Here is a 19316-nt window from a genome sequence, read left to right as displayed (position 1 = left end):
AAGGAGCAGAGAAGCTCAGCTTATTTATTCATGCAAATAACAGGTTAGGCCTTTTGGAGCTAGAACAAATAAAGTGTTGAATAATATTTGTTTCCCAGAAACCCCCAAAGTTATGTGTGAGTAAAATCAGAAATCCTGGACAGAAATATCTTCTTTTCTACTATGTAAATATTAGGGAATCTCAAAGCTTTTGCTATTATTGTTTTTGATATTTTTGTTTGATAATTTTTATGAGTTTTCCATGTTATTTATTTTTCTCTTTCTATTTATCTGAGAGTTTTATTCCATTCATTCATTTTTTTTGTTAGCCAGAGACAATTTTTATTCTCATTTTAAATCTTTTCATTTCTCATTTTTATTGCATTTTTTCCTCTTCTCCTATTCTGACTCTGCTTACTCTCACCACTTTCACTCTACTTACTTTTTTGAAATATGTTCCAATAATTATATTATAACCAGGATATATTTTTTTTTGCAGGTTAACCTTGTTATTTCCTACTCCATCTCTTCACTTTGTGCTGTTCTGGAGATCATTTAAAACATAATATTTTATGTACAGTGGATACATATTTTGGTTTATGCTGTGATCATTATTGGAGTTTATTCTCTCCTGACAGGAGCCAATGTGAACTTGGTGTGAAGCAAATTGACTTAGAAGCCACTGGCTTCTTACAAAGCTGTGTCAGGTTCAGCACTGCACTGGAGATGGGTGGACCAGCTGGAGCCACACAGCTACACAGCCTTTCAGAGTTGGGTGTGGCCTGTCAAGATGCCAATCAACTTCATTGCTGCAAGAACCCTAACACACCAAAAAGCAATATTCCTCCCGCTAAAAACTTATCTCTGCCTTTGATCTACTCTCCCTTAAATAAACAACTTGATCCTTTTTCTAGTTGTTCAGTTCCAGCTTCTACTGGGATTGGGGAACCTTTCAGGAGCTCTGCTTTCCTTTTCAAACTTAATTTCTGGCTCTGTCTCTTATTTCTTTACTAATTATTTGAGACTTTCTTTTTCCCAGGTGGCTTACACCTTCTGAGCAGGAAACTACCCTGGCAAGGTGATGGTGGCTCTGTGATACTCTCCCCTTACAGAGATACTTGTGAGTGAAAGTAACATGTTAAACATGCTCATTTTTCAGATGTGATCCTCATCTATAAACCCTGTCCAGGAAACATCCCAAAGAGAAACTTGCACACTCCAAGTACCCAGGAGACACTATGGAACAGAAATCCATTCAAATGCATGGAAATCCACAATTTACTAACACAGACAACATGAGAACAGAGGAAAAATACACCTCCCAAATTTCATGATTTCTCAATAATTGCATCCAATGACTTAGGTCTAACAACATCTAGATACTAAGAAAAAATATGTTTAATAAGTGAATTGATTTCTTGAAAGGAAATGACATAAAATCAATAGAAACTGTATGTATATTAACAGAAAAGTACCCATCCTGAATCATTTTCCATTAACAGGCAGTTTTGGGTCTCATTTAAGTCTGGTATCTTCCTCAGTAAAGACACAGGAATCCATGGAGAAAAACATCGTTAACCTTGTCATGGGTGACAGCTAATATGAAATTAAACACTGAGCCTTTGGGAATGAAGCTATTTTTACATGAATGTGTTCAGCGGTCATTGCATTTATGCATGTTCCTAGTTTCAACTGATATGATATGATATTCTGCAATTTATCATTCACCATTTAAGGCTGTCACATAGATGAAAATGCAAACATTATTGGAAAATATTAGTGCAATTGCTTGCATAAAGTTTATCTGTCATTCACCTTGATTGGTAAAGCTATTTTGATATTGATGACCAGTTAACTTCTCTGTACTTAAATATTTAATTACTATGTTTGGATTTTCAAAGAGTACTGTAGTAGGTCATTTCAATTGGCATCTGGAAGCAAGAAAAAGAATTTAAATGGACACATATGCCTACCTTTTGCTGGTGATGTGCAGTATCATCCATATCATGAAGCCTCTTCTGTTCTGCCTCATATGATCTGTCCAAATTTGACTCTGCTGACAAATGCACAGATAAACTTAAAATACTTAAAAAAAATTCATGTGAAAGACAAATTATCCAAATTATAAAAAGGAAGAGTACTATACTAATAATCATATAATTTTATTTGTCCAGTTATATTTTTATTGAAGTTTTACTTTAGAAGAATATATATCATGTGTGAAATTTTTATTGCTGTTTGTGTGTGGGCCTATGTATTTTACCCCCAAACATGTGTATCCTTGCAAAATACTATAATGCTTACTTCAGATCCCAAGTCTTTATACTGGGAGACAGGGTGTTTTTTCAATTCCAGGGTTTGCTGTAAACCTGAGAGGCTGCCTCTGCCTCTCAAGTACCTGCAATTATGGATGTGTGTCTCTGAACCCCATGCATACTGACATCATTGAAGAGTAATTTTACTGGTCCAATACCTCAGAAAACCATGTGGGGAGACACTAGGTATTCACCATGTATGATGCCTATAATAACTCACAACTTGATCCATTCAAGTTGAATGAAAATTTCACAGTAAAAAATTTAAGTTTCTTTGTACACTATAATCATCACACTGTTTACTATCTCCTCCTCAATTATTAAATTTTAAAAATCCATTGTACTTCATTGTGTTCCAAATAAATGATTGCATTTACACCTTAACAGAATGAATTCCACATTATTTTTCTTTTTAGCTTCCACTTCTTCTCATATATTTTTTTCAATCAAAATTGCCTCTGTCTTGCAAAACATTCACGATTATGCCTGTTATTCCTGACATAAACTGGTTTTCTTTCCTTGGGACTACCTCAGACAGATTACAACTTTTGTACTGAGTAATAAACATGTGAGCTGTAAAGTATTCATTTTCCTACCCAGTTCATCAGTTACTGGACTTGAGAGGACTGCTTTTATATCATATTACTGTCAAAAGCTTTATTTATTTCCACCTGTAATTGAATTTGTGGTAAGAACTAGAGGAGAAAATAGGGGACAGGGATGATGTCTTTTCTAGAGATAGAGATTAATGGAGACTTCAAAAGTGAGGTCATCTGCCAGAGGGAGGAAATGCTGAGGGCATGTGAGACTGTACGTACACACAGGGCTTAAATGGAACATGCCTGACTGACTATAGGGATTGGCAAGGAGAACTGCCAGGGGACATCGCAGGCAGAGAGAGGGATCAAAATACACAGTGAGGAAAAATTTGTATTAAGAAAGATTCTTAGGAAATTTAAGATGCTTGGAAATCCGTGTCTTATGGTCATATATGCACTATACGCATAAATAGTAAAACCAACCTCAATGTGATAAGCATGTGACCTTGAGTGGCATGTGCACGAATGGAGATGAATAATGAGAAGGCAGCAGTGCACTAGAAAATTGATGCAGGCCTGATTGGATGGAATTTTTCCAAAAATACAGAGGGTATAAAATTTTCAGTGAGATTTATGGAACCCATTTTAATTAAATGAACAAGAAAGAAAGTGGCTCTGTGTGCTTTGAGATCCCGACTGTAATGCAAGGTTTCAAATGAGATGTGTAATAAAATGTAGGAACTGTGAATGTTGTTTTCATGTACCATGTAGTTTCTTCTGTAAAAATATCTTCCTGTGTTGAAGGAACTCATTTAGGTGCTTGGTGCACAATTTTCTGAAACCTGGATTTAGAAAACCCACTAGAGAATTAGAGAGGTCTGTGGGAGAGGTTCAGTGAGACAGCAACTGCTTAGCATGCGAAAAGACCTTTTTTAGTGCCCACAATTGAGGTAAAATAAAGAAATAAAATATGTCATAGAATGATTAGCAAACACTTCCTTGGTATGTGCAAGCATATTCTTGATTTACAACTCAGTCAAAATTTCTGGAAAACTGTTTGCCAATAAATAACACATTCATTTTATATAAAAGCAGTAAAATGAATTACATGTGTGTTGAGTAAAGTCACAAGATTCAAAGTACTAAAACCAAACCAGGAATGTGGGTTCAGTAATATTTGCAGTTAAGTTTCCAGAGGAAAGATCATTTTTGAAATGATCAATTATACAATTATGTTGAGATGCAGAATGAACTGTATTTAAAGGAGGAAAGAACACCCCTGAGAAATTCAATGTCAAAGCTTTTAAAATGTGGCAGTACACATCTTTAGTGAATCTTATCAGAATCTATTAATCCATTTCATTATAAGTCCTTTTCCAATCCCTTATTTGCCTTATAATTAACAAGTCTAAAGTAGTGATGTAAGTCCGGGGGAAGATATAATTGTTTGCTCATCATGGAGAGTTTTCTGATGTATGTGTTTACAGAAAGTCAGCTAACACCATCTGGGTGTTTATCCATACCCATGTGGGAAACTGATATAGCTTCCTTTCCTGTATCAGGTGGCTCAACCAATACCAATTTTATTTTTCCTCTGTTGTGTGAAGAAAGTGATCCAACATCTATGAAAAAAAAAAAAAAAAGAAATATGATAAAGCACAAAGGATTCAGACTAGTCCATCAAAAAATTGTTCTGAAATCTTGCAGAAATTGCAGATATCAATAAACTATTATGTTTTGAAGAAATTGGTAAATAAGAGTAATGGTGTTGGTTATTGAGGAGTAAACTGCATAAAGATTTCTGGTTCCAGTTTGAGTCTGATGTGGCATATCTACAAGGCTTTTAAAGTATTTTCAAAAAAGTCCCAGTTCAGAACAACATTTGTCCTCTAGAGTTCAGAAGGTATCTCAGCAGTACTGTGGATTCTTGGCATGTAAGCAACATGGTTTCCCAACGAAGCACCAAAAAATAATGGCTTAAACAAAATTAATGATATTAATGATAAGAATAGTATGAATGAAAATATTAGCTTTCTTTAAAACAATTAATTCTTCAAAAATGCAATGTTGCTCTTCTGAATGACATATATGGATGCCTCACACATTGTGGGGCCTGCTACATATGGAGGAGAGAAATTGGCAGCTGTAGGTTGCCTTTATTCTTCCAGCCCCCACTAGTTCTAATCATCTCTCCATCAGATATTGATATGAAATGAGACAAACTGTAAAGACCTGAAGAGTATTCTCTCCATTTACTCATATTTCCTAGCTAAATTTCATGATTCCTCCTTCATTTTCCCTTCCCTTTAGCTTTTCAAAAAGAACCCTAGAGTGGAGGCTTGTTTCTTTCCATTTTACATTCTTTGAATGGATTTTTGCCCACTTTCTTTCCTGGCAATGTAACAAATTTATCATGGAAATATAATTTCTTCATCTTAGTCTTTTGAGTCCCTCTCAATTCTCAAGAGACATGTTTAGAATGAACTCAATATTTGTCCTTGCAATTGATCTGCTTGTGTCCTAAACTGCAGGAACCCGTAGCTGTTCTTGCATATTTCTCAAAAGGACATGCATTCCCTGGCTGAAAAACATGTTGCCTGAGGACCAGGATCTTTGGAATCACTATAGAATGTAATGGACATGGAGAAGGAAAGACTTGCTCAGTCAGAATGAGATTTTGGACATGATCCCCAAGAGATGATTCCTTATGTTTTCAGAGTTCCAGTGTGAAATTTGTCAGTTTCCAATTCCTCTAAGTTAATTTGAATATAGCTCTGGATTTTACCTTAGGATGTCCCTTCAAAGTCAAGTTTAGAAGAATCTGTACTCTTTTTCCAACATTAATTTTAGATACCTGTGGGTTTCGGGAATGCTCCACAACTATTTGTACTTCTTTTGCCTTTTCCATTTGCTGTTTCTTCACTGTGTTTTTGTCCTAGGGTGTAACAAAATGTTGTCACTAAATTTTGTACATGCCTAATCATTTATGGTAAATAAACTTAGCTTTGTGGCATCAAGTGTTTATTCCTCAATTCATTTCCAAGTGTGAATAAGTCATGAAGGTTCAGAAAGATGTACTCTCCCCTTCATTCATCTTTGTAGTTTGAAACTCACAAATTCTTCCCACATTTTGAAAACCCTGCTCTTTACCTTTCTCATATGTGGCTTGAATTTCCCGCCCTCTCCTTGGTAAAACTTATTCCTCTTTTTCTTTTTGACTCCATGTACTCACTGTCTTTCTCAGTCTTCATTACATCTTCTTCTTGCTTTTGCCTTATTTTAGATTTACCCGTGATAGAAGCATGTCTTAAATGCAACTCACAATTGTATTCATTTAGCAATACTCCCAATTTAACCTGTGAAGGAAACCTAAAAGATGCCACTTCTTATCTTCCTTTTTCCTTGCTAGCTATTTAATAGACATATTCTTTGAACAATTACTCTATGCTAGTGCTCATATTTTTTGGCAATAGTCTCTCTATTATATTTTGTATCCTATGTGTATCTTACCTTTTACATATCCTTTTATTCTTTTTTTTGTGGGTGAACGGAATACACCAAATAGACAAGAAGTACACTCATTATCTTGCTCAGAATCACTCTGTTAAAAATAATGGCAGTTATGAGTTACATATAGATTTCATCATCACTCTTTAGACACCACCATGTTCATAGATATGAAGTCATTGCAATTGGAGATAAGACCATTACATTTTGTGCAACAGTACTTTCCAAATGAGACACTATCTTATGCATTCCAGATGAAGCTGAGATGCTTTCCTTCATCTGGCTTCTGCTGGGGTAAAACCAGGAAGAATTAAGAGAGAATGTGTTCCCTGATAACAAACACTGATATGCATATATCTAAAACAATTTAAATCAGTGCTTAACTAGCAAACATACTCAGCAATACTATAAACACAACAGAAAATTTATTTAAAACTCTCTTGAGAAATGGACTTGATATTATACAGATTCAACATTTAAAACAATAAAGGGCAATTTTTAGTGTTAAAATTGATGTGTTAAGAGATTTTCAAATCTGTCACTTTGTGTAGAAATAAAACACACTTGGACTTGTTTGAGTCACAGAGCTTGGAAAACATGAATGTCATTTAGAAAAATATATATAGTCAAAAATTTATTTTAAAAAGAGAGAAATTCAGAATGAAAATGTGTCTATATTTTATGTATACAAAGGGGCACACTCAATTTGGTTAGAGTATGCAACACTTTTCATTGAAGAATAACTAAAAGGAATTCCAAGAAAGGAAGACACTAGCAAAGTATCATGCTGTGTTTACTGTCTGAATATTTTCAAAGCACTCAAGGAAATACCATTCAAAACTGCATTAACATTTCAGATTTCCCCAGTCAGAATGACATTTATCAAGTAGTTAAATAATAAGTGCAGTGCAGGATGTGGCAGGAAACTACAATCTTATACTATCAGACTTAAAATTAAGACTTCCACGCTGGAAAGCATTATGGAGATTCCTTTGGATACTAGGAATATGACTGCCACATGACCCAGATTTCCCACTCCTTGAACTGAATCCCAATGTATGGAAATCAGTATGCACATGTTACATATGAACTTTGATGTTTTAGCACTACAAGTCAAAATTATAAAGTTATAGGACTAACTCTGATACCCATCAGTAGAAGAATGGAAAACAAAACATGTGGAGATACTTGCACTGAGTTTGAGCAAATTAGTTCTTCATGACACAACATTATATCAAAATGAATACCCAATGGTATATGAAATCATTGTGTGTAGTGATTTTATAGTATATGAAATTTTAGAATATAAAATATAAAGTTGTAACAGAAAAATCTCCTTAATTTTATAAAGGAAAATATTTTAGAGCAAAATTAGGAAACTAATGTAGATTCCTCTCAATTCAAATATAACTTTTTCAGCAAAGGAGAGATTGGATTTTTGCATAGATATAAAGCTGAATTTGAATTACTGCCAAATCTCCCTGGCAGAGTTAGAGTACGAAAATATGATTCTCTTTTTGCTGACTACATTATATATATTTTCTTCTTGGAATACCAGAAAAATATACATTCATATTTTAAATTTTATGGGATGGACTTCTGGCAAAAACAGTGGTTATGGAGGCACCCATAACAAGAATTAGGGTCATGTAAAAGAGAAACTGAGATATAGATATGCTGAGAGCTTTGGGCAGCTAGAACTTGTTCCTCTGGTCTGCCTAAAGAATAAATGATCATGACACTTTCATTGAAGCATATTGTTTGAAGTTGTGTGACATCATGTGCCAAAGTTATGTCTGGCAGAAAAATGCTCTCCTGCAGAACAACAAACTTGAGCAGACACGCCAGGTATGGTTAAGACACTCAGTTGAGAAGCATTTGGAGTCCTTATCCACATTTCCACCACACTGGAGCTTTAGAACTCTCCTGGGGATTAAATAAAATCCTGAGGTCAAACACCATTGAGAAAGGTCCCTACAATGTATATCTGTGGGAGAGATCTAAACCACTGCATGTCTAAACTTCTCAGTTGCATAGTCAACTATCTTCACAAAACGGTGAAGGTTATCCCTGATCATATTACCTCAGGATAGTAATAGAAATGTGCTGAAAACTCTCATCAGGAATTCATGTGTTATGTCTGGTGGGCAGTTAGCAGCAGTGTGGAGGCCTAAAGAGCATTACCTCTTTAAATGGTAGTTTAGAAAAATATTAGTGAGGGTAAAGTGCTTTTTTGAGAATTCAAATGACAAAATATTCAAGGAGTGTTGGGCACTGTCAGATGCAATGGTATGTTCCTTCAGTTCCCAAAAGAAATCACAGGTTCTGTAAGGAGGCCATGACTGCCATGGTCTAATAGGTTGCCAGGAAACCCCTCAGAGACATGGAATCTTGCCCACCTTTAGACCACTGACTACAGGAATCCATCAGGTGGTCTGCATTACATACTGGTCCCTAGGCTCCATGAACCAGAGTGTGTGTCAGGAAGTTTCCACATTAGATAGACTCACATGTCTGAGTACATTAACAAGTAATGATGGTGAGATTCTCCTTGAAATTGCTAAGTTCCCTCAGCATTCTCTGTGTATGGTGGGGGACAAAGGAGCAGAGGAGCTCTGCTTATTCATGCAAAATAACAGGTTAGGACTTTGCGGGCTACAGAGGAAATAAAGAAATAGCTGGATAATATTTTTTTTTCCCAGAAACCCCCCAAAGTTATGTGTGAGTAAAATTAGAAATCCTAAACAGAAATATCTTCTTTCTACTATCTTAACATTAGGAAGTCTCAAGCTTTCGCTATTGTTGTTCTTGATATATTTTTGTCCATTATTTGTATGGGTTTTCCATGATAATTTTTCACATTCTATCTAATTTTTTATGAGAGTTTTACTCCATTCTCTCTTCCTCCCCCCTGCCACCCCCCCACCCCCTCCCTGGTCACTATTGAGAGATCTTTTTTTACTCTTATTTAAAATCCTTTCTTTTACCATTTTATTGCATTTCCTCCTTATCTCTTCTTCTGCCTATCTTTAGTCCCACCACTTTCACTCTTCTTCTTTTTTTTTAATTTGTCCTAATAATTGTATTATAAACAAGGCATCTTTTGTGGCCAGACAAATATTGTTATTTCCTTCTCCTTTTCTTAATTTTGTGCTGTTATAGAGATCATTTGAAATACCTATTTTATATACAGTTGATAAATGGTTTGCTTTAAGCTCTGATCATTGTTGGAGTTTATTATCTCCTCTAACAGAAATTCTGGAGAATGAAAATTGCATGAATAACATGCTAATTTTCACACATGGTACTCAGATATAAATTGTGGTCAGGACACATTCTAAAAGGCAACCTGCACACTACAAATACCCACACAAGAAGTGTAAGAGAAGTCCATTCAAATGCATGCAAATCCACCACCTACTAACACAGACAACATGAGAAACAGAGGCAAAAAGACATGTCCAAAATTTTATGATTTTCTAGTAATTGCATCCAATGTCCTAGGTCTAACAACAACAAAGTAGATAAGATAAATATATTTAATAAGTGCATTGATTTCTTGCAGGAAAAGATATAAAATAGTTATTGTTTGTACATTAACAGAAAAGTATCCATCTTGAATTGTTCTGATTCTGTTAACATGCAATACTTTTAACCTCAGCATGGATAACAGGTAATGGGAAATTAAATGTCAAGGCTTTGGGAATGAAATTATTTTATATGAATAGATTCAGTGGTCATTGCAATTATGTATGTTCCTAGTTTCCACTGGCTATTCCTAAGTCTCCAATTTATCAATAACCATTTAAGGATGTTACACAGAATAAAATGCAAACATTATTCAAAAATATTAGTGTAGCTGCTATCATAAAGTTTATCTGTAATCCACTTTGATTTCTAATGTTACTTTCATGTTCAGGACAAGTTAAATTCTCTATACTTAAATATTAAATTACAGTGTTTGGATTCCTAAGCAGTATTTTACAGGGTCATTTCATTTGGCCTGATTTCCCTTCTGGAAGCAAGAAAATGAGAAGTAATCAGGCATTAAATTGATACACATGCATACCTCTTGCTGGCTATGTCCAGTATCATCAGGCCTCTTCTGTTTTGCCTCTGATGATATGTCCAAATGTGACTCTGCTGAAAAAATGCACAGATTTACTTAAATTACTTAATAAATTAATGTGAAAAACATTAAAAGGAAGAGTAGTAATAATCATACAATTTTATTTTGTCAATTATACTTTTAAATTGAGTTTAATTTTAGGTGACTATACCTACTGTTTGAAATTGCTGGATTTTTTTTTGTAGGTATGTGTATTCTACACAGGGACATGTGTATTCTTGGCAAATACTATAGCTCTTACTTCAAATTCCATGTCTTTATATTTGGAGACAGGGTGTCTGTGAAGTCCCTGGATTGCTGGTAACCTGACAAGGGCCTCCCTCTGCCTCTCAAGTACCTGCAAATCCAGATGTGCTCCTCTGAACCCAGTACATACTGACATAACTTAGGAGTAGTTTTACTAACCCAATACTCCAGAACACCATTTGGGGAGACATTAGGTGTCACCATGCATAATCCCTATAATAACTCACATGTGGATTCACTCAAGGTGAAAATTTCACAGAATAAAATTTGCATTTCCTTGGAACAAGAAGCATCACATGGTTTACTATCTCTCTGTTCAAATATTAAGCTTTAAAATCCCATTGTCCTTCATTATTGGTGTACCATATAACTGATCACATTTACATCTTGATACAATGAAGTCCATGTTGCTTCTTTTTCACTCTCCTTTTCATTTCTTCTTCTTTCTTTTTATATTAGGAATCTCTGTCTTTTGAAAATTCCATGATTATGCCTGTTATTCTTGACATAATCTGGTTTTGCTTTCCAGGAGGCTACCTGAGACATTTTTCAGCTTCCCAACTCCATAATAAACATTTAACCATCAAATTATTCCTCTTCTGTTTAGTCCATCAGTTCCTGGATGTGAAGGAACTGCTTTTACATCATGTTGCTCTGAACAATTTTATTTATTTCCACATGTATTTAATTTTGTGGTAAGATCTAGAGGAGATAACAGGTGCCAGGGATGAAAACTTTTCTTGAGATAGTAATGAATGGAAACTTCAAAAGTGAGGTTATCATCCAGAGGCAGAAAATGCTGAGAGCATGAAAGGCTGTACATAAGATAGGGTTTAAATGGAACATGTTTGCCTGCCATTATAGTGATTGGAAGGAGACCTGCCAGAGGACATTGCAGACATAGAGTAGGATCAACATAGAGAATGAGGCAGAATTTGTACTATGAAAGATTCCTAGGAAAGATAAGATGCTTGGACATCCATGTTCTAAAGAGGGCTGATGGTAATATGTGCAGTATGTACAAAAATATCAGGACTAACCTCAATGCTATGAGCAGGCAAACATGAGGGGTATTTGTATGAATGGAGATGAATGATGAGAATGTAGCATTGCATGAGTTTGTTGATGCAGGCCTGATTGAAAGGAATGTTTCCAGAAATACAGAGGATAGAAAATTTTCAGTGACGGGTGTTGAATGAAGTTTAATTAAATGAATGGTCCACAGGAATGTGAGATTCTGCTCCTGACTGTAACTCACTCAAGGTTTCAAATGAGATGTGTAATAAAATGCAGCAACTGTGAATGTTGCTTTCCTTTATCATGTAATTTCTCCTATTGCAATATCTTCCTATGTTGAGGGAACTCATTTAGAAAATTGGTCAGAAATTTTCTGAAACTTGGATATACAAAACCCACTAGAGAATCAGAGAGGTCTGTAGTAGAGGCTCAGACAGCAACTTCTTTGCATATAAAAGCATGTCATTCAGTGCCCACCAGTGAGAAGAAAATAAACAATAAAAACATCATAAAAATATGAGCAATCACTTCATTGGTAGGTGCAAGCATATTCTTGATTTACAACTCTTAGTCAAAATTTCTGGAAAGACTGTTCTCTAGCAAATAATGGATTCATTTTACAGAAAAGGACTAAAATAAATTACATATGTGTTGAGTAAAACCACAAGAATCAGATGTACTAAATCAAAATCAGTAATATAGTTTTTGCAAAATTTTCAGTTAATTTTCCAAAGGAAAAATCATTTTTGCAATGGCCAATAATCCAAAGACATTAGTATACATACCAATGTCAAGATGCAGAATGCTGGAAAAAACAGTGATCTGTTGTCAGAGTAGGAAACAAAGACCCTGCATAGTTCAATGTCAAAACTGAATTAAAAATGTGGCATCACATATCTTGAGTGAATCCTATCAGAATCATTTATTCCATTTTAATATAAGTACATTTCCTGTCCCTTATTTGTCTTATAATTAGCAATTCCAACTTTTATGATATTCCAGGGGAAGGTATACTTGTTTGCCCATCAGAGTGACTTTTCTAAGCTAATTAGCTTAGATGTAATATTTAGAACAACAGCTAATGTGTGTTTGTTCATACCCATGTGGAAAAATGGTGCATTTCCTTTTCCTGTATCCTCTGGTTTAAACAACATCAAATTGCTTTTTTCTGTCTTGTGTGAAGATAGTTGTTCCATATCTATGAAAAAAAAGGTAAGACAAAGAATAAGGAGTTCAGATAAGGCAATCCAAAAGACAATGTTTTTTGAAGCTTAAAGAATTATCCAATATCAATAAACTGTTGTGTTTCAAAGAACTTTTAAAATGCACTAAAACTAACAGTGTTGGTGTTTCAGGGTAAACTCCATAAATACTTCTGCTTTAAAAAAATGAATCTGATGTGGCAATCTGATGTGATAGCTTTTCAAGTATATTCATGAAAGGGCTGGTTGAACACAATATTTGCTATCTAAAATTTTTCTCAGGAGTACTGTACTTTCCTGACACAATCAGGAACATATTTCCCTGCAACACACCAATAAAATAATGAGAAATACAATAATATTAATAAAAATCTTAATCAATGAAACCATAGAATATTAGCTGTCCTTAATAATCAATGTGTCAAAAATGCTAGGTTGCTCATCTGAGTGACTGCTAAGGATATCTTCTACATTGTGGTGCCTACTAGATATAGAGGAAAGAAATTTGTAGCTGCAGGTTGCTCTGATTCTTCCAGTCCCTACTGCTTCCAATCTGGACCAGGAACAGTCTCACTTTGATTTGAGGCAGATAAACGTAAAACAGCTGAATAGCATTTTGTCCATTTTCTCGTTTTTCCTAGCTAACTTATTAAGTTCCTCCATTATTTCCCTTTCCCATTGGCTTTTCAAAGACACCCCCAGAGGGGGCTTGATTCTTTCCATTTTACATTCTTTGTTTTGATTAGTTTTCACACCTTGCCTGCCAATGTAGCAACTTTATCTTAGATATATAATTTCTTTTTTTAATTAATTTTTTTATATATGACAGCAGAATTCATTACTATTCATATTACACATGTAGAGCACAATTTTTCATAACTCTGATTGTATACAAAGTATATTCACACCAAGTCGTGTCTTCATACATGTACTTTGGATAATGATGTCCAACACATTCCACTATCATTTCTAACCCCATGCCCCCTATCTTCCCCTCCTACCCCTCTGCCCTATCTAGAGTTTTTCTATTTCTCCCATGCTCCCTACCCCACTATGAATCAGCATCCTTAAGATATATAATTTCTTCATCTTTGTCTTTTGAGTCAGTCCCAATTACCAAGGGACATGCTTAGAGTGAAAGCAAAATTTATGCGTGCACTTGATCATTTTCTGTCCTGAATTGTTGGAACCAATAGCTGTTTTTTTTTTTTTTTTTTTTTTTTTTTTAAATTCTCCCATAAAAATCCATTCCCTGGCTCCAAATACTGTCTGAGACAGGAATCTTTGGAATAACCTTAAAATGTAATGGATATGTAGAAGCAAAGACCTACTCAGTCAAAATGTTTTGAACATGGTCCCCAAGAGATGATTCCTTACAGTTTAAGAGTTCCAGTTTGAACACTGTCAGATTCCAATTATTCTATATTAATTTGAATGTACCTCTCTCTGATTTCTTCCCTATCCTTTCCCCTCAAATAAAATGTAAAAGTAACTATAATCTTTCCAAAGTAAATTTTAGATATCTTTGGATTTGGAGATTGCTCCATAACCATTCCTACTTCTCTCTATTATTCCATTTGCTATTTGTGCCCTGTATTTTGTCCTAGGGAGTAGCAACATGTTGCATATCATTAAATTGTATATATGCCTAATCATTCATGGTCAGTGAACTTAGCTTTGTGGGATCAGATCTTCACTCCTCAATTCATTTCCAACTGTGAATAAGTCAGGAAAGTTGGGAAAGCTTTACATTAACTACCCTTCATTCATCTTTGGAACTTGAAACTCACAAATTCTTCCCACATTTTCAAAAACCTGCTCTTTTCCCTTCTCAAATATGGCTTGAATTTCCTACCCTCCACTGAATTCAACTATTTTTTCCCTTCTTTGACTTCCTGTTTTTATTATCACCCTCAATCTTCATTACCTCCTCTTCTCTCCTTTTCCTTATTTCCAACTTTCCTGGGAGTGAAGCATGTTTCAAATGCAACTCATATTTCAGTTCCTTTAACAATACCTCCAATTTAACCTGTGGCTAAAACCTAATAATTATTCCACTCTTTTTCTATTTGATAGGTACATTCTTTGAAAAAGTTACAATATTCTAGTGTTCAGGATTTAAGGCACATTCACTTTAATACATTTTAATTCCATATGATTTGTATATTCTACATGTCTATTACCTTCTTTCTTTGCTCTTTGAGGAAACTCACCAGATATACAAGAAGCAGACACCTCTGGATGTTGCTTAGAGTGACTCTGATAAAAATAATGGCAATGATAAGTTGCATATAGATTTTATTATCACTCTTTAGACATCACCATATTTCTAGTGATGAAATCAATGGAATTGGAAATTAGACCATTACATTTTGTGCATGATATTTTCCTTAAAGGACACTATCTTATATACTGCAGATGAAGCTGAGCTCTTCCCTTTATCCGGCTACTGTTAGGTAAACTAAGATGGATGAAATAGGAAATGTATTCCCTGACAACAAACTTACTGATGTGGATATATCCAAAACAACTCACATCAATGTTTAACTAGCCTATTATGTATGCCCCAGAAAATCTATGAACACAATAGGAAACTTATTTAAATCTCTTGAGAAACGTATTTTATGTTATACAGCATTCAACATTTTAAACATTAGAAGGCCAAAATTTTAGAGTTAAAATATGTTACTTCATGTTTAATCTTGTCACTTTGTGTAAGAATAACATTCTGTGGCACTCGCTCCATTTAAATTATTAGTGCTTTCCAAAATTGAATGGCTCTCAGCAAAAGATTTACTGAGTCTGAGTTTTACACATTTAAAAATGTACTTAGCACAGAAAATGTGTCTACTTTCAACTGGACATTATATATATCTCCAAATAGGAAGAAAACTCATAGCCCAACTCAGTTAATGAAACAGATTCATGTGAGGGTACTTCAATATAAAATTTCAGAAACATTAGGAAATATATGGAAATTTTTCATAAGACAACTAAAATCAGGTAAAATGAAACAGGATTTAAAATATAAATTCTATCTGATCATCAGTATCATAAACTAGATAGAATTCAATAGTATATTTGTTCAATATTATGAAATAATTTTTTTCATGTAGAATTTGATATCCATAAAAATTATTCAGTGAATGTTAAGTATAAAGGAAATTTATTCTTTGGTGTCTCAGGAAATTGATCTGATCTGGGTCTTTGTTAACATGTTTTAAAGCATTACAAAAGGAAAGAGGCTTGATTTTAGGCAATGAATCCAGCACAAATAGTAATAAACACACACACACACATGCCTCACATGTAAAGTGTATAGGAAACCATGAAGACATAAAAGTGATTCCCATAATCAAAACAGAAAGAAACCCTAGCTCTATAGTGGAGAATAAGAGGAAGAGAGATATCTCCAATGAGGAAAATAAGGTGTTAATTATGTGACAGAATTAAAAATGTAGAAAACTAAGGTGAGAAATATGCTACAATGCTTTTCCATAAATTCAGTGAAATGCAAATGAAAAATACAATCATCTATTTGTGTAAAACATAAACCTGAACCAAAATTGAAATACAATTACAGCGTACTGCTTGTCTCAGTAGAGAACAATATTTTCATACTATGAATAAGGGATTTAAACATAAATTTTAAGATCACTATGTTGAATAGAAGCAGGAATGTGAGTTATTTTTTCTCATCTAACATAATGTATATTTGATAATATTTATTATTTCATCAAAATTTAGCAATTTTTATTTTTATTTCATCGTTTTAGATAGAAACATTTTTATTTTGGTGGTAACTTACTTTTTTAAAATTGAGGTTTATTATGTAAATTAAAGATATACAAATTAATGATTCAATGTACATATACTTTATGATATAATCATTACAAATAAGCTAATTAATATAACATAATCTTGAACAGCCATGTCTCTTATGCTCCAAAAGATTGTAGGAAAAGGCCTCAGTGACTTGGAATCATGCCCAGTACAAGACCACTGAGTACAAAATTCCATAATTGGGGTCCAGACTACAGATTAGTCTCCATGGACCACAGGGTTTATCAGGCAATTTCAAAATTATATAGATTCATGTCTCTGAGTACACAAACTAATACTGAGAGTGCATTTCCTCTACAACTTTTAAAGTTCACTCAGCATTCTCTGGGAGGTATGGGGGAGCAAGGAGCAGAAGCCTTTTCGAGCTAGAGCAGGTAAGGAAACTGATGGGCAATATTTACATCCGCGAAACCCCAAAAGCTTTAGCTTTCCAAAATTAGAAATTCTGGACAGAAGTATCTCCATTTTAGTTACATTAGTTTCAGGGAATTGTGAAGATTTCCATGGTTTTATTTGTGACTTTTTTTTTTTTGGTCTGTTATTTCTTTGGGTTTGCCAAATTATTTCTTTTTTCATAATATATCTGATTTTCCAAGATATTTTCAATCATTTCTTGTTGTATTTCCTTGATTACATTTTTATTCTTATTTTAAATTCTTTCCTATTCTCATTCTTATTGAATTTCACCGCCATCTTCTCCTAAGTCTCTGCTTAGCATAACCACTTTTGTTGTCTGTTCTTTTTAAAATTGATCATGATACTTTTCTTGTCACTAAGGCTTTTTTTTTTTTTTTCCAGCCAGGTGCACACTGTTATATCTTATGAAATTCAGTTCTTTTCTTGGTATTATGGAAACCATATATAAAATATATATTTTATTTGCATGGCACGTATGCTTTGCTTTAAGCTATGATTGTTCTCAGAGATTCCCCTTGCTCCTTGATGAGATGCTGGTGACTAAATACAGCATGTGAAACATGCTCATTTGGAACTTGATGCTGAGAGTGATGGCCTCACCAAACACATCCTAAAGAAAAACCTGCACACTAAAAGGACACACACATAACATTGGAACTAATATGCTTGCAAAATCGCCTCCTACTACTGTAGATGACAGGGAAAAAAAGGGGACAATAAGATACCACCAAAATTTTAAAAGTTTCCAATAACTGCATCCAAGATGTGTATCCTTGGCAAGAACTGTAGCACTTCCTTTTTTCTAATATTCACTTCAGAGGTAGGATAAAAATGTTTAGTGATTTTCTTGATTTCTTGCATGAAAAGTAAATGAACTAGAAAGTTTCTCTTTGTACACTAACAGAAAGGATACATCCTGAAAGGATTTGATTCCTTTAACAGACTGTTCAGTTTCTCATTTAAGCTTATTTCCTGCCTCAACCTACATAGTGGAGTCAAGGGAGAATGGAATCTTTAACACTGGCATGGATTAGTGGTAATGGGAAACTAAAATTTTGAGCCTTTGGGAATGATGATGTTTTAACAGAAATGTTTTCACTGGCCATTACAGTTAAGTATTTTCCAACTTTTGACTGGGTCTTTTAGAGTTTCAAATTTATTCTTTATGATGTGAGGTGGTCACATAGAAGACAACTGATACAATATTCAAAAAATTTCCTCTATTGCTAAAATGAAGGTTACTTCAAAGCTTCCGCTTCCATGATTTCTAGTTATTTTCATGTTTGTGTCCTGTTACATACTTTAGATTTAAATATTGAATTATGATATTTGATTTCCAAGTAAATATTGTTTGAGCTCATTTTGTTCAGCACAGTCCCTTCCCAAAGCAAAGAAGGGACAAACACCAGGAATTTAATTTGACACATTTACATACCTGTTGATGACGATTTTCTGTGACATCAAGAAATTCCTTCTCTTCAGATGATGACTTGTCCCAATGTGACTCTGGGAATGAATGCATAGATGTACTTAAATTACTTAAAAGGGTTAAACTGAGTGAAAATATAGTCAACCACAAACGTACTAATCATAAAATTTTATTTTCACAATGATACTTTTAAGTTAAGTTTAATTTTAGGCGAATGTTTATGTTGTTTGAAATTTTTTGATAGTTATGTGGGCCTGGCAGTTGTACCCAGAGCCATGTGCACCCTTGGCAACAACTGTAGCACTTTGTTCAAATCCGAGGCCTTAAATGTTTTTGGAGACAGAGTGTCTAAATATACCCTGGCTCATTGCAAACCTGCCTGCCTCAGCCTCCCACTAAGTTGAAAAATACAGATGAGTTCCTCTTCACCCAGGGCATATTGAGAGATTTAGGGAATAGTTTTACTAATCCAACTTCAGAGACACTAGTGGTCACCATGTTCAATATACATGATATCTTAAAGATTCACCCATTAAAAAATGATATTTTACACACAAAAAATATTGAAATAACAATGGAAAGAAGAAATTTCACACTGTTTATTATGTCTTTTTCCTAATAGAAATTTTTAATGAACCACTGCGCACAATGTTTGGTGTCTGCAAAAAAAAAAAAAAAAAGAAAAGAAAAGAA

General features: G+C 34.2%; 1 protein-coding gene across 1 annotated transcript in view; it reads right to left on the bottom strand.

Annotated features, from left to right (window-relative positions):
- The window catches only part of LOC114082245 (uncharacterized), a 281118-nt gene that overhangs the window by 56072 nt on the left and 205730 nt on the right, over positions 1 to 19316 (bottom strand). Inside the window, exons 105-112 of the mRNA XM_071612054.1 lie at positions 18630 to 18700; positions 15148 to 15193; positions 12832 to 12930; positions 10410 to 10480; positions 6344 to 6434; positions 5688 to 5768; positions 4357 to 4455; positions 1953 to 2035 (exon numbers count right to left, since the gene is read on the bottom strand). Coding sequence (XP_071468155.1) covers positions 1953 to 2035; positions 4357 to 4455; positions 5688 to 5768; positions 6344 to 6434; positions 10410 to 10480; positions 12832 to 12930; positions 15148 to 15193; positions 18630 to 18700 — 641 coding nt within the window. The remainder of the gene's footprint in view (positions 1 to 1952; positions 2036 to 4356; positions 4456 to 5687; positions 5769 to 6343; positions 6435 to 10409; positions 10481 to 12831; positions 12931 to 15147; positions 15194 to 18629; positions 18701 to 19316) is intronic.

This window comes from Marmota flaviventris, chromosome 5 (genome assembly GCF_047511675.1).
Source record: "Marmota flaviventris isolate mMarFla1 chromosome 5, mMarFla1.hap1, whole genome shotgun sequence".
Lineage (NCBI taxonomy): Eukaryota > Metazoa > Chordata > Mammalia > Rodentia > Sciuridae > Marmota > Marmota flaviventris.
The sequence above is the reverse complement of the archived record's forward strand: the minus strand, read 5'-3'. Positions and strand labels throughout refer to the sequence as shown.